Here is a 22,903-nt window from a genome sequence, read left to right on the forward strand (position 1 = left end):
GAAAAAAAAATAATTTCTTGCTTATGGTATGGAATCAGTTAGAATAACGTTTGTCCAGTGAAATTAATTGCCATGCTTATGGTATGGAATCAGTTACAATTACATTTGTCCAGTGAAATTAATTGCCTTGCTTTTGGTATGGAATCAGCTAGAATTACGTTTGTCCAGTGGAATAATAGTCTTGCTTTTGGTATGGAATCAGCTAGAATTACGTTTGTCCGGCGAAATTAATTGTCTTGCTTATGTTATGGAATCAGCTAGAATTATGTTTGTCTAGTGAAATTAATTGTGTTGCTTGTGGTATGCAATCAGCTAGAATTACGTTTGTCCTGTGAAATTAATTGTTTTTCTTATGGTATGGAATCAGCTAGAATTACGTTTGTCCTGTGAAATTAACTGCCTTGCTTATGGTATGGAATCAGCTAGAATTACGTTTGTCCGGCGAAATAAATTGTCTTGCTTATGATATGGAATCAGCTAGAATTACGTTTGTCTAGTGAAATTAATTGTCTTGCTTATGGTATGGAATCAGTTAGAATTACGTTTGTCCGGTGAAATTAATTGTCTTGCTTATGGTATGGAATCAGTTAGAATTACGTTTGTCCGGCGAAATTAATTGTCTTGCTTATGGTATGGAATCAGTTAGAAACACGTTTGTCCAGTGAAATTAATTGCCTTGCTTATGGTATGGAATCAGCTAGAATTACGTTTGTCCGGCGAAATAAATTGTCTTGCTTATGGTATGGAATCAGTTAGAATTACGTTTGTCCGGCGAAATTAATTGTCTTGCTTATGTATGGAATCAGCTAGAATTACGTTTGTCCGGCGAAAATAATTGTCTTGCTTATGATATGAAATCAGCTAGAATTACGTTTGTCCAGTGAAATTAATTGTCTTGCTTATGGTATGGAATCAGTTAGAATTACGTTTGTCCAGTGAAATTAATTGTTTTGCTTATGGTATGGAATCAGTTAGAATTACGTTTGTCCAGTGAAATTAATTGTTTTTCTTATGGTATGGAATCAGTTAGAATTACGTTTGTCCAGTGAAATTAATTGTTTTTCTTATGGTATGGAATCAGTTAGAAACACGTTTGTCCAGTGAAATTAATGCCTTGCTTATGGTATGGAATCACTAGAATTACGTTTGTCCAGTGAATTAATTGTTTTTCTTATGGTATGGAATCAGTTAGAATACGTTTGTCCAGTGAAATTAATTGTCTGCTTATGGTATGGAATCAGACTAGAATTACGTTTGTCCAGTGAAATTAATTGTTTTCTTATGGAGAATCAGTTAGAATCACTTTTCAGTGAAATTAACTGTTTATTTGTCACAGAATAGTTTTCATAAATTAATTGTTTTTCTTATGGTATGGAATCAGTAGAATCACGTTTGTCCAGTGAAATTAATTGCTTCTTATGGTATGGAATCAGTAGAATTACGTTTGTCCAGTGAAATTATTTGTCTTTCTTATGGTATGGAATCAGTAGAATCACGTTTGTCAGTGAAATTAATTGCCTTGCTTATGGTATGGAATCAGCTAGAATTACGTTTGTCCAGTGAAATTAATTGTTTTTCTTATGGTATGGAATCAGTTAGAATCACGTTTGTCCAGTGAAATTAACTGCCTTGCTTATGGTATGGAATCAGCTAGAATTACGTTTGTCCAGTGAAATTAATTGTTTTTCTTATGGTATGGAATCAGTTAGAATCACGTTTGTCCAGTGAAATTAATTGTTTTTCTTATGGTATGGAATCAGTTAGAATTACGTTTGTCCAGTGAAATTAATTGTTTTTCTTATGGTATGGAATCAGTTAGAAACACGTTTGTCCAGTGAAATTAATTGTCTTGCTTATGGAATGTAATCAACTAGAATTACGTTTGTCCAGTGAAATTAATTGTTTTTCTTATGGTATGGAATCAGTTAGAAACACGTTTGTCCAGTGAAATTAATTGCCTTGCTTATGGTATGGAATCAGCTAGAATTACGTTTGTCCAGTGAAATTAATTGTTTTTCTTATGGTATGGAATCAGTTAGAATCACGTTTGTCCAGTGAAATTAATTGTCTTGCTTATGGTATGGAATCAACTAGAATTACGTTTGTCCTGTGAAATTAATTGCCTTGCTTATGGTATGGAATCAACTAGAATTACGTTTGTCCATTGAAATTAATTGTTTTTCTTATGGTATGGAATCAGTTAGAATTACGTTTGTCCAGTGAAATTAATTGCCTTGCTTATGGTATGGAATCAGCTAGAATATCGTTTGTCCAGTGAAATTATTTGTCTTTCATACGGTATGGAATCAGCTAGAATCACGTTTGTCCAGTGAAATTAATTGCCTTGCTTATGGTATAGAATCAGCTAGAATAACGTTTGTCCAGTGAAATTAATTTTCTTTCATACGATATGGAATCAGCTAGAATCACGTTTGTCCAGTGAAATTAATTGCCTTGCTTATGGTATGGAATCAGCTAGAATATCGTTTGTCCAGTGAAATTATTTGTCTTTCATATGGTATTGAATCAGCTAGAATCACGCTTGTCCGGTGAAATTAATTTTCTTGCTTATGGTACGGAATCAGCTAGAATTAAGTTTGTTCATGGAAATCAATTGTCTTGTTGTTTTTTTTCTTTTGTAGAATTAGCTAGAATATCGTTTGTCCTGTGAAATTTATTGTCTTACTTATGGTGTGTATAAATAAAGATTATCAGTGATTCCTGCCAATTTTGCCTCTTTTTATCGTTTACAGGTTAAATCATAGTTAACAGAATTGACTGAAACTCAAAATACAAGTTTTCAGAGTACTTGATTACTGTTAAATATTTCAACTATTTCATTACTAGCAAAATCAATGCCATTTTATTAAATGCAAGAGCAATAATTCTGCTCTTGCTGATTGAATCTTATGTCAGGCTGAAAAAGGGATTATGTAAAAGTATGCTCTTCACTAAAAGACAATGCAAACAGACTACTATCAGAGACTTTGAAACTGTTCTTTTTGTATTGAACAATGTTCTTAACAGATTTAATACAATCTGGTTAAGCATTTCAGTCCTTGGTATAATTATAAAAGAATAACTGTTTAATGACAGAATTATTTTCAGGAATAAGAATCTTAAAGTACTATCTAGTGTTGTGTGTTCTGACTACATTACTACATACAAAATTGGCACAAAGATACGATGGATATTTTTTGTAAAATATTTTGTATATGTGATTAAGTCTTAATTGTTTGACTCTATTTTCTACAACCAATACATTTAACTGCTGAAATTGTTAGACTGTCACCGAAGTTCTTGGGCTTAAATTCTGAATAAACCTTACAACCTTATTCTGTGTCATTTGTAATATTGCGGTAAGGTAATCCTCTGATTCTAGGATTAAGTAAGTTTTGTATTCCTAGACAACCATATGAGGATAGGCTAGGGTTACGGAAGTATTTGAAAGGCATCAAATATATGTAAGGACATGCAGAAATGATGTTTAAAGCTTACTTATTTCACTTACAAGTATGCCCACGGGCAGAATGTCGAGCCCGCCAGCACCTTTGACTTCTAAGTGTGACCTTGACTTTGGACCTAGGGACCTGCTTCTTGCGCATGACCTTCGTCTCATACCGGTGAACATTCATGCCAAGTTACATCAAAATCCCACCATGCATGAAGAAGAAATGCTCTGGACAAACTTCAATTTGACCTTTGACCTCCAACTGGGACCTTGACCTTTGAGATAGGAACATGGGGTTTGCGCATGACACGCCTTCTCATTGAGGTAAACATTCATGCCAAATATATACAAGATTGGTCCATGCATGTCAAAGTTATGGTCCGGACAAAATCGGACGGACGCACATACGCACACACGCACATACACCGAAAGAGGTGACTATATCGAGCTCACCGCAAGTGAGCTCGACAAAGTTAGTGATTTTTTCATGCCTGTCTTATTATTTCATGTTATCGATCCACCATTTTGGGTTCGTATAACCTTAAATAATATATTAATGTCGGCGAGCGGAAATATAGTTGTCAGACAATACCTGCTTGGTATTATACGTGAACGTTCAGTAATAGATGGACAATTATTTATGCGCTGTTGATGAATAATTATGAATGATGAACGTTAAAATCTTCTTAATGAAAAAGGTAATGTTTCAATGTTTACATAATTGTCCAACTACATTCAGGCCAAACCACGAGGAGGCGCACACTTCATAGCCCATTTTTTTTTTCTTTCCAATTTCCATCAAAAGTATTCATTCTAAAAAAGCTATTGTTGTAATTTTGTTTTTCTTAAGAGTATGTTATTATTTCATATTCATGATTTTGCATTTTTTCTTTCATTTTTTTAATTGTTTGTTCTCAATTTTTTCAATTCTCTTTCTTCCTTTTTTTTTTTTTTTTAAAATCTTTCTTTTCTTGATTCTTTTTTAATTTGCTTCTTCTTCTTTCTTCTTCTTTTTCTTGTCTATTACTTTTTAGACATTTGACTACAGTATTTTATACAGTTTTACTTTGTTTATACACCTGAAGTGAGTGCCGCAAACTATTTTCAAATGTTGAAACATTTGTACTTAGAATGACCGACATTTAGTGCCAAATCCTAGTAAACGAGTAGTTAGATGAATAAACTTTTGTTTTATACGAACCATGTGGGGCAAATTTCACCATCCATAACATCGATCGTAGGTATGTAACTGATGTAATCCCACTTTCATCCTTACGTTTTTCATCACGAATAATCGGCAGCCATGAAAAATCGCTAATTTAAAGTGAGATAGTTAAGTACTCGTAGCATGTCCTACATCCTAATTGATGTCTTAATAATCCGTAACCTGCCTGTCCTCATCCTAGAATCGGAGGTTAGGAGTACCGTAATCCTAGCCACTGCCTTTAAATTTTTATTTTAAACAATATTGATCTTTTCATCATGAGCGATTACATTATCTATCAAAAGAAGTTCATTTTCTTATATTTCAGCTACATTAATAAACGCGCGAGAGATTTCAAAAGGGAATTTTGTCCCGATTCGTTTATTACACTTCGTTTCGCTTTTTTCCAGTTCGTTCCATTTCTGTAGTTGTACTTCCGCCAAGGGCGCCATTTCCTGGGATTTCAAAGATAGTTTACAAGAAACTAAGGCATAGTTACCATCAGTTTCTCATGTAATTCCACGATAACATGAACTTAAATGCTCAGTTATTCTTTTGTCTTTCATATGCTATCAAAGTTCCGTGCACAGATGCCCATAAACTCTTGCAAACTTTACTAAATCTTAATGAAAACATTCAAAACGAGCACAAGCATGAAATTTCTATGCGGAAAACTCGGATGTTTTCGTTTATTTCTGTTGTCAAAATGTCAACATATCTGAACCACCTTGCTAAATAGATTGTATCTGTACAACTTTGTTCCTGAACTTTGTTGAGGGTCCGTTGATTTTGCTTTGAATTCCTGTAAATGTGTTTTTTTCTTTTTTTAAACTTCTGATCAGTAAAGATTTAAGCTGTGGCTAAGGCTGACATTTACCGTTTATCTGCCTCAATGTCTCAAGTAGTTAGGGTCAAAACTGTTGCAGAAATTGATGCAATTAAATCATTATGATTTAAAGTTTTTAATACACATCAAGTGAGTGAGGTTTAAAAATAATCCGATCGACCAAAGAGCTATAAAAATGGGACAGTTCCAGTTTAGCGATCCCCGGTCGGAAATACGCCAGGATGTCACATTACTTTGGGGGCTGTCGCCCCCACACCCCTGCTGTTTCCATTAGTGCTACTGGCCCCATACAAACGCCATGTTATTTTAACAAGAATTTGAACACAACCCTCCTAGAATAAATAGTCAAAGTCAGTGGGGACAGCTAAAATGGATTTTACCCAAAATAAACAGATCAGCAACTTGAAAGGCATATAGAGCAAACCTCGCCAACATCACATGGGAACTGAATGAGATCTAGTTTTATCAATGAATGAAACAGACAGCAGAAGGATAAAACTTTGTGTCGTGAAAAACTTCTTATATCAGATCGTTTATAATGATAATGGTGTTTTTTAATGTTATTAGTATTTTCTACATGTGGAAGGAAGGAATTTATGATTGGAAGTCTGAGAAATCATCAGTTGTCGTTTGAAAATTGGACCAGATTTGGTTTATTACATACCAGATGTATTGCTAGTGTAATACTTTAATAAGCGTCTGTTGATTTGATCATGACTGAATCAAGTCGGCAAACTCTTCAGTATCATAACACGCTGACATTAGCTTACGCGCGATTATCTCCTGTTGCCATTCTGTGTATTTTATACTTCTTTGGATCGATATAGCTTTACATGACTAAAGTAGAAATTCAACGGTGTAAGCGGAAAACACGCTGACATACATGGAGTTTAAAAGTGTTTTGTCTACAAAATGGAGGTTTTCTCATTAGTTAAGACATATAATGATTGTATTTGGAATTAGCTTTCCAAACATGTAATTTATTTTTTAGTGTGAAAAATTGGGTTTAGATATGTATCTGAAGCCTCCAGAATTAGTGACACGATTTGCGTCGCTGGTTATATACACATAGAAGGAAAACTTTCGGCATTGTTTTGAATGGTATTTAAAGTGGGTTGTGAGCGGAGGGCATTATAGTCTGTATATATCATAGAGCCCTTTGCACACAATTAGTTTGGCTAAGGCTGGGTCAAGTTACTAGATATCAAGGCAACCAGTATATTGGCTCAGAGCTGTAGTAGAGGTCCAGTAATCAACCTAAATACTGAACATGTATGTCCAGAGAGCATACTATAATTGCAGTTAAGCAAACTGAAATAAGGGATGATGTAAATTGGCTTGTGTTTAGGAATTCAAGATTTAAATATATTGCAAGTGACAGGAAACAGAAGTATATTACTTAAACCCAAGACAAATTAACGTGAACTCAACAGCAACAGATTTACAATTTTTGTGTCATTATGAAAATTTTTGTCAAATTCGTGTTTTTATGCTCCCGAAAGGAGGCATATTTGTTTTCAACTGTCCGTCCGTTAGTTCGTTCGTCACAACATTAACTTTTTGCATGAAGGCACTTTACTCGCGAACCACTGCACCCAGGACCTTCAAACTTCACATGCTGATAGTATTTATTGAGTACACGACCCCTACTGACTTTGGGTTCACCAGGTCAAAGGTCACCAGGTCAAAGGTCAAGGTGCTGCGGGGGCATTTGTTACCATTAGTGACAGCTCTTGTTACCAAGATTAAGGATTAGAATTCTGATATTTTGATTTCTGAAGTATTTTGCACTTGCATTGTTCTCATAAATCTTTAAACAAATAACAGCTAATGGAAATCATTAAAATTTCAAACTGAATATGACTCAAACCCAAGTGAGAGCTATTTATAAAAATCCTAATTTATAAATTGTGTTTGTTTCAGAATATGCATGTTTTTCTGTGAATAAGTTTTACGTGCTTCCCCAGCTGCTTGACTTGACTGACAATGAACCTCCCTCCAGTAGAGAAAAAAGTATAGCGTGTTCTTTTATAAACATCTTACACTGATATTCTTTCAAGGGACAGTACTAAGTAACAGGTGATTTTGACGATGAATCTTTAAAAAAAGTTTCAATCTATTTGGCAGATACAATATACTGATGAAAGGTTAGGGATAGGTTTAATAGTGTTTGCCAGAACGGTTGATATGGTAATCGGACTAAAGTAAATGACATAAATCAATATTTGTTTCATGTTCTGAGTTAATTAATTTCTTTCTTACGTTTTACAGAACAAGTGGATAGAATTGGAACAACAATGATTGAAAGTGTGCAAGTGCGCCAGCGGGGTGCATACGACTTCGAGACACATTATGATAACCTCTGTGCGCTGCAAGACTCGTGTCCTCTACCAGCTGTGAAGGCACACTTGTCTCAGGGTGTACTTGATCTTAATGGTGATAGAATTAGGTAAGAACCTCAGAATAGTTCTTTTCAAGGAACCTGACCTTTCCTTTTATTAGATTGACTATTCGAAGACTAGTCTGAGCTATTCTACTCACCCTGGCTTCAGTATCACACCTTGGTTTAAGTTTTGCATGCAAGTACGTATAGCTATCGTTTAGAGGCATATAGCTTTGAAACTTACTTTTTCTTTTTCTAGGTCAATTACCAACCTCACTGGGTCGAGTCCCATATTTCTGACATGTATTTTGGCCAAATTACCATTATACCCCCGTAAATTATCATTATGCCCCCTTTAGGACTTGGAAAATCCTGGTTAAAGTTTTGCATGCAAATTACTATCTCCAAAACTAATGAAGATATTGGATTGACACTCTTTAGATATTTTAATATTTATTAGGGTAATATTCTTGCTTCTGGGACAACAGTTCGAATAGTCGAGCATTGGCTGTCATACGGACAGCTGTTGCTTTCTTATCTAACTTAATTTATTTTCATTAAAAAGTATATTTTATAAATTGTATGGTGTTCAACTAATAATACTCTAAATAATATGAATATGTAGACTGAACCATTTCACAGGAATTAAATGTTTTTTATTTCTAAAATATCAGTACACCCAAATTCGTGTTTAAACACTAGAACAATTAATTTTGTATGTAAAATATGCAACTAGCATGTTTGAAATTGTATGTATAAACAGTACTATATGTTATGTTTAAAATACTACAAGCTTAGTATATATAAATAATAGCTAATCACGATATACCTGCGTAATGAACTTTTTTTTTGGCACATGAAAATAACATGGAATTTTTTTTTTTTTGTGAATGCAGCTCTGCAAACACAGTTGATTTATATATTAATGAGCCATGCCATTAGAAAACCAACATAGTGTGTTTGCGACCTGCCTGGATCCAGACCAGCCTGCGCAGTCTGGTCAGGATCCATGCTGTTTGCTAACAGTATCTCTAATTCCAATAAGTTTTAAAAGCGAACAGCATGGATCCTGACCAGACTGCGTGGATGCGCAGGCTGGTCTGGATCCATGCTGGTCGCAAAGCCACTATGTTGGTTTTCTCATGGCACGGCTCATATCTAGTCACACTTATTATTTCATGAGGACTTTCTGTATTTTAAGGTAGTATCTGAATATTAACTATTTTTAAATTAGTGAAATTAGATCGTTGGATATTCAAGCTTACCTTTGGTTGTTTTATTACAGAGCAAATGACTGGATGCCTGTATTGAACACACTGAGAATCAACAAAAGTCTCGAGTTTGTGGCAGTAAGGAGTTACTATACGCCTCCTTCAGATGAAAATGGTAAAACTTTTTTGTTAAAAAAGTTGTAATTGTTGCCTTTGGGGACTTCTTTTCCCCGTTCCATCCTGTCAGTTGTGAGAAAAGCATCAATAACTGGTTTACTCATAACAAGGTGCTTGTGAAATAATTAATAATCTGTTCTTTGTTTTCACTGTCAAACTTGAGCTTAGTGTCAAAATTGTTCACACCATCGAGTCAGCTAAATAGTAATACTAAAATTTCGCACATTATTGTATTTTTTCCGAATTATGTCTTTTTGTGTGTTTTTTTTGCGCCCACTTTTGGGGGGGGGCATATAGATTTGCCCTTGTCCGTCCGTCCATCCTTCCGTCCGTCCGTCCTTCCGAGAATGTTGTGTCGCGCATAGCTCCAAAAGTATTTGACGTAGTCACAAAACTTTACAGGAATGTTGGTCAGCATGTGTAGTTGTGCACCTGGGGTTTCGCGTCCGGATGCATTCAGTCATGTAGGAGTTATGGCCCCTGACATTGTAAAAATTGGACATTTTAATGTTGTGTCGCGCCTAGCTCCAAAAGTACTGACTTTGAGTCACAAAACTTTACAGGAATGTTGGTCAGCATGTGTAGTTGTGCACCTGGGGTATTGCGTCTGGATTCTTTCAGTTATGTAGTAGTTATGGCCCCTGACTTAGTAAAAAAATGGTCATTTTAATGTTGTGTCGGGCATAGCTCCAAAAGTATTTGACCTAGAGTCACCAAAGTTTAAAGAAATGTTGGTCAGCATTTGCGGTTGTGCACCTGGGGTTTCGCATCCTGATTCATTCAGTATTGTAGGAGTTATGGCCCCTGACCTAGGAAAAAATTTGTGTCCTTTGTCATGTAGTGGGGGCATCTGTGTCCCATGGACAAATTTCTAGTTTCCAATATATTTCAGTTGTTAACCCTTATCCTACTAAATTTTTATAATGAACTTGTCCATCTTTGAATTTGGGCAAGACCATTAACTGTTAAAAATGGTGTATACCTATAAGTACTGACTTTATGGCTAACAGTGCAGATCATGATGTGCATGGATGTGCAGGCTGATCATGATCTGCACAGGTTGCAAAGACAGAAAATAAACTGTTCTCCCATGAATATTAATAATTTCGTTGTATTTGAATATTCATATGATCAATTTCAGAAAAGAGAGCATTGATAGAGAAGCGGAAAACACCATCTGTCCGCTCGAAAGAGATTACGTATAGAATGTGTAAAGCTTTAAAGGAGTGTCTTGGAGTTACCCCAAACCTGACGTGCCTGGAGCTACAGGGGCTTCCTCTCAGGGAGAGAGATCTCACTACATTGATGAAGGTTGGTTCTAAAATTGGTTGTGGGCAGGGCTTCTGTGGCCAAGTGATTACTGTATATTTTGGCTTATAAGAGGCATTATTATGAGTCATATTTCCAGTTAAGAGAGTAGGGAGCATCTTATAGGCGTGTACTACAAGGAAATTAAAAGAAAAAGAAACCCCAGATTACATGTCCGACGTCTTATAAGCGAGTGCGTCTTATAACCAGAAACATACGGTATAGTGTAAGGTTAAGAACTTTGCACCAGTCATCTCAGAGTGGATTTTAGCCCAGTCAGGGTGTCGGATAAGATCCAGCTGACTGTATAAGGTCATCCTGCCTGGGCGGTTGGTGTACAAAAGCACATGTCCGCTCTATTAAGTCAAACAGGATTTAATCCGATCTTTAGCAAACTTGCTGACAATGTTTGTGGGCATAATATGTCGGCCAAGTTCGATAACCAGTCAAAAAGCCGGAGGTTCTCTTGGATTATGGTCCTTGAATTTCTCAAAATCTGTGAAATTAGCCTTGTCCATTCAACCAGTTTTGATCTGAGTGTCAATTTCATCCCACATGCAACCTGGCAAATACCTTGATTCCTTCTTACTCTTTTTTGGGGGAGGGGGTGGGGGTGGGGTTAACAAGGCATACAACATCAACATTATTACCTTTATGATACATAACTGAATGTTTAGACGGGGGTATTTTGTGTCGGTCTGGCATTCTTGTTGTACCCCCCGACAACAAAGTTGTAAGGGGGCTATACTGATTTCAGGTTGTCTGTCTATCTGTCTGTCCATAGACACAATCTTGTGCGCACCATCTCTCCTCATCCCCTTGACACAATTTAATGAAACTTCACACAAGTGATCAGTAACAATAGTAGTTGTTCATGGGGCATGTTAGGTTCTTTCAACGACAAAAATTGCAGAGTTATGGGACTTTGTTTCTTGTTAACATACTATGTACATACAGTCTGCATATGCAATCTTGTGCACACCTAATCTTCCGAACCCTTGCACACAATTTAATGAAACTTCACACAAGTGATCAGTACCAACCCTAGTTGTGCATGGTGCATGTTACGTTCTTTTAGATAAATATTCTGCATAGTTATAGGACTTTGTTTTTTGTTACTATACTGTATACATGTACAAACAGTCTATATACATACAGTCCACATAATAATGCAGTCTTGTGTGCGTTAAATTGCAATGTACTGTGTCAGTGCATGCAGGGGGTACATTCATCACCTTGTTTGCATTGGGATTGCCTCCTTTTAATGGTGGTAGCTTTATTGGGAAAAAGAAAGCCCTGCCTTGATTGGTGGAGGGAAATTATCAGTTACTTACTGACAACAACTCGGCACTGCCAGAGAATTCAGGAACACTGGTCAGATTAACCCTTATCCTGCTAAATTTCTATAATGAACTTGTCTATCTCAATTTGGGCAGTACCATTTATTATTTGAAGAGGTATTCACTAAAAATTTACTGACTGAATAGCGAACAGTGCAGAACAAGATGAGCTTGCATGTATGTGCAGGCTCATCTTGGTCTGTACTGGTCGCAAAGGCAAATTTACTTGCCACCAGCTGGCTAAAAGTTAAGGAACTACTGTTGCTTAACGGAAATCTTTCAAAAAAGGGCTTTAAACACAAAGCAAACAAAAAAATGTGCATACAAGTTAAGAACATTTCATCATAATATGCAGTGCTTGGTATAAAATTGAGATCTGTGTTGTAAAAGGTTTTTTGTCATTGGTAACATGCTGTGATAATTATTTAATATCCTTTCAACCTATAAAATAGCTTTGATATTTACTCTCGTTCAGTGTGGATTTCACTATTTAATTTACCGCTGTTTAGCCTTACATTTATCATACACAACACAACATCATTACCATCATTGGCGTTAAAAACCGCCTTGGTAGTCTAGTGGTAGAGCGTCTGCTTCAAGTGCGGGAGATCATGGATCCGATCTCGGGCCGCGTCATACCACAGATGTAAAATATTGTACTAGCAGCTTCCTCACTTGGTGCTCAGCATTTATAATGCGGATAGTGCTAGGACTGGTCAGCCCGGTGTCAGTATAATATGACTGTGTTGGGTATCATGCCACGTGTCTACAGTGTGATATTCCAGTGAGGCAGCACTATAAAGTTGGGCATTGTGCTCACTGCTACAATAGACATCATCGTTTATATGACTGAAAAATTGTTGAAAAAGACGTTAAACCCGAACACACACACTCACATCAATTGGCGTTAGAAGTTGAACACCGTGATCATGTTGTGATATTATGCTTGATTTCAGGGATTGGTAAAGAACAGCACATTAAACCATCTGTCACTAGAGTACTGTAGAATAGGTGATGCTGGACTCGATAGTAAGTTGATTCCTTGCATTGTAGGAACTTTACTGTGAAATCATTAATATTCGTTTAGGGACACATGTTTGAGTCAATCCACGAAATTTAATCACATTCAGTTTATGTTAAAAGTTGAAATCCATAAATTCATATCCCCACAAAATTGCCGTTTTACCAAAACCATGAAATTTCATGTCCACAAAATTAAATGATTTTACAGTAAAATGAGTTTTGTCCACAGAATATGAAGAAAATGTTTAAAAAGTTTTTGTCGTGCTGTTGAAATTTGATATAGAATGGAAGGGATTTAGCTGTAATCTGATTTATAAAGTTTTAACAATACATGAGTGTCATTTTTAGCTTGACTTTTTGAAGGTCATTCATGAACCCCTTTAAGGATTTCTAAGAAACTTGACACAAATGTTCACATCGAGACAACATGCAGAGTGTATGTTCTGGATGGCTCGCTTCAAGGTCACACTTAGGGGTCAAAGGTCATATGACTATGTTTTGTGTCCGCTCTGTAACTTTTTAATTGCATGAACGATGTTAAAAAAACTTTAACAAAGTTATTGCCCTTTTTCGACTTAGAAATTTTTGGTTAAGGTTTTATATGTAAGCTGGTCTCTCAGTACCCACTAATGGGAATGGATTGAAACTTCACACACTTGTTCACTTTCATGATCTGACATGTAGTGCACAGGTTCCGTAACTCTACTTTGTATTTTCACAAAATTATGCCCTCTTCTTTGACTTAACAGTTTTTGGTTAAGTTTTTGCATGTAAGTTGGTATCTCAGTACCCACTTATGGGAATGGATTGAAACTTCACACAATTATCCATTGTCTTGAGCTGATATGCAGTGTACAGGTTCCATAACTCTGTGTTGCAATTTAACAGATATGTACCTCTTTTTCGAATTTTATATTCATTCAATTGACAAGGCTGTTGATTAGTCGAGCTTTGATGTCCTCCATCAGCACTTGTTACTATGAGATATTTTGTTAATCAGTGACCATACTGATTTTGATCATGTTATATATTTCAGTTGTGTGTAAAGGAATCAAGAATTCGACATCAATCAACTCTGTAAACTTCACTGGCTGTAGTTTAACATCGAAAGGAGCAGACTCCCTGGCCAAAGTTATTAAGGTATGTGCTTAACCAGATTAGAATCTACCCTGGCCAAAGTGATTAAGGTATGTGTGTACCCGAATGTTGAAACTACAGGTTGAACCAGTCAATGGATATTTTTACCAATGCAGAAATTAAAGTGAAATCAATAAATTCATTTATCCATATACCATAAGCTCACTTGATTCAGTTTTTGTACAGTAATGCTGTATATGTACATGTGATGTAACCCAGGATAGCCTTCATTGAGCTGGTTGTACACAGTTACCTGCAGTTACAGTATATCAGGTAAGGCTATATCATAGGTCTTAAAACAAATAGTTATGACAGACTGGGTTTGACTTTAGCATTGGTGTAAGGACTGATCCTATGGTTTACCTATCGTGAGACTGAAATTTCAAGCTTTTGCTTTTGATAGACATGGCAAGAGAACATGATAGGGCCTAAAAAAAAATTCTTTGTTTCCGGTAACATGCTAAAAAAATTAGGGTAGGTAGGTCGGAAAATATTTTTTTTTTGGGGATTTTTTTTTATTAAGTGGGACTTTTCGGAAATTATTTTTGTGTCAAAAAATGAATACAAATAAGGGGGTTATACCTTTAGAGCATCAGTAAGTTGATTTCTAACATCACCGACCATGTTTAAAGCAGAAAAAGTGCAGTTTTGCAGTTGAAAAAATTGTTCTCCAAGGCAATAAAAACATTTAGGGTCGGGCCAAAAATTTAGGGTTGGTTGGGATACCGGAAACAAACAATTTTTAGCTCATCTGATTTTTTGAAAAAAAATGATGAGTTATTGTCATCACTTGAGCGGTTGTCGGCGTCGGCGTCGGCGTCGGCGTCTGCGTCGGCGTTGCCTGGTTAAGTTTTATGTTTAGGTCAGCTTTTCTCCTAAACTATCAAAGCTATTGCTTTGAAACTTTGAATACTTGTTCACCATCATAAGCTTACCCTGTATAGCAAGAAACATAACTCCATCTTGCTTTTTGCAAGATTTATGGCCCCTTTTGTACTTAGAAAATATCAGATTTCTTGGTTAAGTTTTATGTTTAGGTCAACTTTTCTCCTAAACTATCAAAGCTATTGCTTTGAAACTTGGAATACTTGTTCACCATCATAAGCAGACCCTGTACATCAAGAAACATAACTCCATCTTGCTTTTTGCAAGATTTATTGCCCCTTTTGGACTTAGAAAATCAGTTTTCTTGGTTAAGTTTTATGTTTAGGTCAGCTTTTATCCTAAACTATCAAAGCTATTGCTTTAAAACTTGCAACACTTGTTTACCATCATAAGTTGACTCTGTACAGCAAGAAACATAACTCCATCTTGCTTTTTGCAAGATTTATGGCCCCTTTTGGACTTAGAAAATATCAGATTTCTTGGTTTAAGTTTTATGTTTAGGTCAACTTTTTCTCTTAAACTATCTAAGCTATTGCTTTGAAACTTGCAACACTTGTTCACCATCATAAGCTGACCCTGTACAGCAAGCAACATAGCTCCATCCTGCTTTTTGCAATAATTATTGCCCCTTTTGGACTTAGAAAATCATTTTCTTGGTTGAGTATTATGTTTAAGTCAACTTTTCTCATAAACTATCAAAGCTATTGCTTTAAAACTTGCAATAGTTTTTCACCATCATAAGTGGACACTGTACATCAAGAAACATAACTTTATTCTGCTTTTTGCAAGAATGATGGCCCTTTTTAGACTTAGAAAATCATGGGTAGGACAATATTTCTAATACACAAAAAAAATCAGATGAGCGTCAGCACCCGCAAGGCGGTGCTCTTGTTTTTTTTTACGCCTAGTTGGTTTGTATACACTAAACAGTGTGCTAAGAGAGGTAACTTTGCTTGAAGGTGATATTAGACCATATTAAGATTGCCTCCCTTACAGCTGTATATCAATTTTGATGTTGTCTGAATTAAAATGATAGCAAATATTGAATATTTTTAAGACAAGCTGAGTTTGGAGACCGGTCTCAACACTCTATTATCTGACTGGTTCATTCTGAGCTCTAGTTACAAACTGACCAATGGCAGTGCAGCATTTTTTGACTGGTACACAAACTTGTTTTATCAACTTGTAGCCTGACTTGCCTGTGTCAGTTGCCCTTCCAGTCATTTGTTATGGCTTCCAATATGTTTTACAAAATGCCATTATTTAATTTTGTTTGTCTGGTAACAAGGAACAGGCTTATCCAAAAAAATATTGACAAAATTGTAAATATTGGTTATGTTGTAACAGATTGGTTGTAATGAGGTAGACAGTTCATTAAAGTGTGTGCTCAATCTTCTGCTCTGGTAATTTACAAGTGTGTTTAAATCTTGAAAATATTGATAAGGAACAACAGAAGTACTCTAAGTGAATTAGCCAACATGCTTTTTGTTTTAACTCTGTCAACAGTGGGCAAGGCTGATCCCGATTCTACTAGACCAAGTTTTTTTTTTCTTGAGAAGTGTTGATCTTTTGTTACGTGACAGACCTTGATGGGTCATTTATGGCTTTTTGTGCTTGTCATTGTTGGGAATTTGTGGCAAGCATACTGCGAAATTATAAGTATTTGTGGGGAACTAATTTTTGTGTGTGTGTGCCAGTCAATGAAATTAAATACCAACAAAGAACAAAATCAGCATTCATTTTATCTTAAGAGGTTGAAATCTATGAATTAATATCGCCGTGAAATAGTTGTTTTGGAAAAAAACATGAAATTTCATACCCACAAAATTAATAGATTTTACAGTACTTAGTGAAAAAAGGAAGTGTTATTTCGATAATTTGTATTGCATATGTTTGTGACCAAGGAATGGATGGCAAGGCATTTACAATGTCAAGGCTCAATTGTCTTTAAGACAAAAAAATTAAGGGATTGTAATGCAAGTTTTATTAGCTCGACTATTCGAAGAATAGTCTAGCTATTCTACTCACCCTGGCGTTGGCGTCGGCGTCGGCGTCACACCTTGGTTAAGTTTTTGCATGCAAGTACATACAGCCATCAATTAAAGGCATATAGCTTTGAAACTTATTTTTTCTTTTTCTAGGTCAATAACCAACCTCTCTGGGTCAAGTCCCATAACTCTGACATGTATTTTGAGCAAATTATGCCCCCTTTTGGACTTAGAAAATTTTGGTTAAAGTTTTATATGCAAGTTACTATCTCCAAAACTAATGCAGATATTGATTTGAAACTTCACATGTGTCTTCGGGGTTATAAAACTAGTTGATAGCAACAAGTCCCATAACACTGACCTTCATTTTGGCCAAATTATGCCCCCTTTTGGACTTAGAAAATTCTGGTTAAAGTTTTGTGTGCAAGTACATACAGCTATTTCTAAAAGGCATATAGATTTGAAACTTATTTTTTCTTTTTCTAGATTAATTACCAACCTCACTGGGTCAAGTCCCATAACTCTGACATGTATTTTGAGCAAATTATGCCCCCTTTTGGACTTAGTAACTCGCATGTAAAACTTTAACCAAAATTCTATCTCCAAAACTAATGCAGATATTGATTTGAAACTTCACATGTGTCTTCGGGGTTATAAAACTAGTTGATAGCAGCAAGTCCCATAACTCTGACCTTCATTTTGGCCAAATTATGCCCCCTTTTGGACTTAGAAAATTCTGGTTAAAGTTTTGCGTGCAAGTACATACAGCTATTTCTAAAAGGCATATAGATTTGAAACTTATTTTTTCTTTTTCTAGATTAATTACGAACCTAACTGGAGCAAGTCCCATAACTCTGACATGTATTTTGCTTAAGTTATGCCCCCTTTTGGACTTAGAAAATTTTGGTTAAAGTTTTACATGCAAGTTACTATCTCCAAAACTAAACGCAGATATTGATTTGAAACTTCACATGTGTCTTCGGGGTTATAAAACTAGTTGATAGCAGCAAGTCCCATAACTCTGACCTTCATTTTGGCCAAATTATGCCCCCTTTTGGACTTAGCAAATTCTGGTTAAAGTTTTGCGTGCAAGTACATACAGCTGTTACTAAAAGGCATATAGATTTGAAACTTATTTTTTCTTTTTCTAGATCAATTACTAACCTCACTGGATCAAGTCCCATAACTCTTACATGTATTTTGAGCAAATTATTCCCCTTTTTGGACTTAGAAAATCCTGGTTAAAGTTTTGCGTGCAAGTACATACAGCAATTTCAAAAAGGCATATAGATTTGAAACTTTTTTTTTTTCTAGATCAATAACCAACCTCACTAGGTCAAGTCCCATAACTCTAGCATGTATTTTTGGCAAATTATGCCCCCTTTTGGACTTTGAAAATTCTGGTTAAAGTTTTACATGCGAGTTTCTATCTCCAAAACTAATGCAGATATTCAATTGAAACTTCACATGTGTCTTCGGGGTTATAAAACTAGTTGATGGCAGCAAGTAGCATAACTGATATGCATTTTGGTCAAATTATGCCTTGTTTTTAACTTAAAATTCTTTTGATATTTAACCTTTTTGGGTAATATTTTCCTGCTTCTGGGACAGTATTTCGAATAGTCGAGCTTGGCTGTCTTATGGACAGCTCTTGTTTTGTTTTAAGAACATTTCATCTGCCTAATTTCACAGTGCCGTAATTTCATTTCTGGCATTCTGAGAGAATCAAATTTTAAATTTTGAAATGTTAATGGTTAAACAGACATATATCTTTTTTGGAATTACCTTTTTATCATAATAATTAGTTGTGTAATGATGAACTTTGAGCAGATAGTTCTTCAAGACAAACAATTTGATACCAAAATCTCAATATTGCGAAAAACAGACCTACAGCATTTTGGAATTAATCCAACAATTTGCAGAATTTTATAATAACTAGACATCCAAAATACAAAGTCAGAAATGTCCTTTATAATGAAAACTGCAAATTTGTCAGATTGAGATAGTGGACCTGTAAGCTGCAATTTCTGTTGATTACATATTTTTTGTATGCATATATCTGCATTGCCTGGCTGATACGGAAAGCTACTACAGTAACGGCCGAAGAAGTCGAAATTGGATATTATGTAATTGTACGAAAATTGTTAAGTGTCATTACCGGTCCATTATCGCATTGCCTTAAGGTGGCCTCTGTAGCTGAGTGGTTATGGTTGCTGACTTAGAATCACTTGCCCCTCAACGATGTGGGTTTGAGCCTCACTTGTGACATTGAATTCTTCATGTGAGGAAGCCATTCAGCTGGCTTATGAAAGGTCGGTGGATGTACCAACTCGGGTGCCTGCCTGTGATAAAATAGTGCATATAAAGGCACCTGGGGTCTTCCTCCACCATCAGAGCAGGAAAGTCGTCATATGACCTATTATTGTGTCGGTGCGACGTTAAACCCAACCCAAAAAATAAAAAATTCTCAGAAGTTTGCTTGGCTGTAGCATAGCTGATTCTAGTTAATTTCTTCTTTTTTTTTTTCAAATGTACTCAAATAAATGAATGATGAAAACTGTTCAACTTAAGCTTGATAGGCATCCACAGAATTATGTTCCCCATGTGGAATATTTTGGCTTACGCATTGCTTAAAACAGATAATTGAACAAGGAAAAAACCTTTTGTTTTTCTGCTGGAATTACATTCTGACATGAGAGCAACGAATTTAAGGTTTTAAGCAGGCAGAATCCAAGAAAACTGGCCAGAGTAACTTCCTTTCAGTACAACATGATCAGAGGTCAAAATAAGACCTTGCTGTATTAACCCTTACCCTGCTAAATATCTATAGTGAATTTGTCCATCTTCCAATTTGGACAGTACCATTAACTGTTAAAAGGGGTGCTAACCAAAAAATGTACTGACTGAATGGTAAACAGTGCAGATCTTGATCAGACTGCATGGATGTGCAGTCTGAATTCAGATCATGGTCTACACTGGTTGCAAAGGCAGAATCAATCATGTCCAGCATGGTAAGGGTTAATAGAATACAGATGTATACACTTTGGTATTAAATATGATTTTTTCTGGGATATTCCAAAATGCTGCCACGTTTGCCAGTTGGAAAAGTAATTTGCACTTGTCACCTTGGAGCTAAGAATCCCTTCCAAAGAATTGCCGTAAATCTTCCTTTCCAATATGTCACTTGTGGTCCCTTGTTTGATGACACAAAATTGTTCTTCCCAGTCATTGTCACTTTCAGATCCCATAAGTAATGTCACATATTTGACTATGAAGAAATGGCAACAAACTTAAAAGCCTGTATACTTGTCTAGGTGTTACTTCATTAATCTTACTTTGTCCAATTATTTGAAATCCGAGACTGTTCTTGTCTCAGACTGGTTCACCATTTGATGTTGCTTTTTCTCAGACTGATTCACAATTTGTCATTGTTGCATTGCATTGAACATAGCTTTTTACTTTTGTACGGTTTTTATTTTGATATACAGCAAAATCATTCGTATTTGTGAGGGACTAATTTTTGTCATTTTCGTCGTTGAGTCAATCCACAGAATTTAATCCCAACAATCAAGTAAAATTCTCATTCATTTTATGTTCAAAAGTTGAAATCAACGAATTCATATCTCCACGAAATTGTCGTTTTGACCAAAACCACAAAATTTCATGCCCACAAAATTAAATGATTTTACAGTACATGTTTCTGTTTAAAAACTTACACTGAAATAATGTCTAGTATATTTTATCTTCTGATTTCGATTAAAGGCATAACAGAAAAGAAAAAATGTATTGCAAATTCATGTTTTTCTTTTTTGCAATTAAAACACTCAAAATCCGTTTTGTCACCAGAATAATTCATTTGGCTATAAATGCCCTTGTGAAATTTATTGTTTGGACATAGTACAGCTTTTTCGTGTATTAATAATGTTAAAATATGATTTTTCCAAAATTATGGATGAGTGATAAAACCCTATAGAACATGGAGCTCAAAAAATGGAGTTGCATGAGAAAATAGATACAAAGTCTTGTGTTTTAAAGTTAACAGGTATTTAACTTTTAGCCTGCTCGTGGCGAATATTTCTGCCTTTGCAACCAGTGCAGACCAAGATCAGCCTGCACATCCGTGCAGTCTGATCATGATCTGCACTGTTCGCTGTTCAGTCAGTAAATATTTAGCAAACACCCCTTCGAATAATAAATGGTACTGCCCAAATTGAATGATGGACCAGTCCATTTTAGAAATTTAGCAGGGTAAAGGTTATATCAAAACATTTGTTCACAATCTTTGTACAATCAGTTAATTAAGTTCCATTTCTGTTCATCTTTCGTTAATTTGAAAGTTTTTTTTTAATTCAGCAAAAGTTTCTTGGTGGGGTTGTGTTTGTTTGTGGGGTGGGGGGTTTAGTCTCACATTTAGCATTGGTACCTGCAGGGCGTGATTTTGTTTATTTTACTTCATTTAACGGCTGCATTTATTAAAGTATTTTTGCTATAAGATCATTTTACAAGTTTTGTCACCTTAAAAACACAAAGGTGATATATCTGCCAAGTAATGGTGAGAAACACTAAAAGCTTTATCCTTGTCTAGCTTTTGTTTCATTTGTCTTACTTTGTCCAATTATTTTGACATGAGAGCTTGTCTTGTCTCAGACTGGTTAAACATTTGTCATTCTTACGATCAGGCCAGCAACAGTTTTTTTTTTCAGCAGCAGACAATTTATTGTTTCAAGACCAGCACTGCATATTCATAATTTATCAGGAGTTTTAACTGACCAATCAGAGAGCTGCATTTTAAAGTACCTGCCAGTTTCCACTTGGGTAAAACGAAGTATTTTCAGAATGAATTATAGTAACTTTAGAAATAAATATCACATTATTTCAGAAATGAAATTAGATTTTTGACTCTCCAGGCCACAGATGATGCTACAGACTACAAAATTTTGAAGTTTCATTGAAATAATGTATGGATTTAATATCTTGATTTTAGTCTAAAGTTTTAGATCTTACACAGGGAGTCTATGATGAAGTCTGAGTATAATACAATCATTACCATAGTGAATGAAATTAGTATCACTCTGCAGTGTTTTGCATATGTTTGAAATTAATACAAAAGGTTGTTTTCATATGCCAGTAAAACAGTGTATATTATGTGAACACCAGTGCCATAGGTGGACAGTGTCCACAAAACTTGTCCACTTTCTTTTCCCAGTGCTGACCATCTTTGCCAAAGCATAGCATCTCAGCCAAGCTTGATAACCAGCCATTTTGTCCAAGTACCTCTGGAGTTACGGCCCTTGAATATCTCAAAATTGTGAAAATTGATTGTGTCAGTGCAATAAAAAGAGCATTTTTTTCTTGGAACTTTCTTTTGCCACGTTCTAGAAACGCAACCTCCCCAAAATGAAACTCTCAGCATGCAGATGTGCACACTTCTAACACACACACTAACATACATCTTGACATACAGAAGGTTTGCATTTCTACCTGGTTGCCAGCTTGTGCCTGTATCAATGTTTCAAAGGGCACCAGCATTCTTTGACTGCCATCAAAAGAAAGGAAAATCCCCATATGACCAAGACTGACTGACAAAAGCTCAACCATAACAGGGGCGCCTGTGGTCAAAACTGGACCTGAACTGTGTTACTTAAAGCTATGACTAAAACCTAACAAAATAAGTAACTGCCTTTGTAGGTAAGTGTTGCTTTAAAGGCCTTACTTATGTCTTGACCTCACCACTGGAAAAACTGACAGCAGCAAAAACACTTTCAGCAACTGGCTTAGCATTAAGTTCTGATCTGATAACTGTGGCAGTGCTTGCATTAATTAAGCAATAAAAAATTGAAATATAAGGTTGAGAGGGTTTTTATTTTTTTGATGAATTCTGTGCAAGAAAGTTATTTTTAGAAATCATTCGACACTTTTCCAATTAATTGTTCTGGTTTTAGCAACAAA

The 22,903-nt window shown here is 35.6% G+C and overlaps 1 protein-coding gene across 1 annotated transcript in view; it reads left to right on the plus strand.

Moving 5' to 3' along the window:
• The first annotated feature begins 5,355 nt into the window (after window positions 1–5,355).
• The window catches only part of LOC128551275 (centrosomal protein of 78 kDa-like), a 114,601-nt gene continuing 97,053 nt past the window's right edge, over window positions 5,356–22,903 (plus strand). Inside the window, exons 1-6 of the mRNA XM_053532043.1 lie at window positions 5,356–5,433; window positions 7,774–7,951; window positions 9,171–9,271; window positions 10,415–10,584; window positions 12,878–12,950; window positions 13,981–14,084. Of these exons, the coding sequence (XP_053388018.1) occupies window positions 7,800–7,951; window positions 9,171–9,271; window positions 10,415–10,584; window positions 12,878–12,950; window positions 13,981–14,084 (600 nt within the window). The 5' untranslated portion in view covers window positions 5,356–5,433; window positions 7,774–7,799. The remainder of the gene's footprint in view (window positions 5,434–7,773; window positions 7,952–9,170; window positions 9,272–10,414; window positions 10,585–12,877; window positions 12,951–13,980; window positions 14,085–22,903) is intronic.

Source organism: Mercenaria mercenaria, chromosome 19 (genome assembly GCF_021730395.1).
Source record: "Mercenaria mercenaria strain notata chromosome 19, MADL_Memer_1, whole genome shotgun sequence".
In the NCBI taxonomy this organism is placed as follows: domain Eukaryota; kingdom Metazoa; phylum Mollusca; class Bivalvia; order Venerida; family Veneridae; genus Mercenaria; species Mercenaria mercenaria.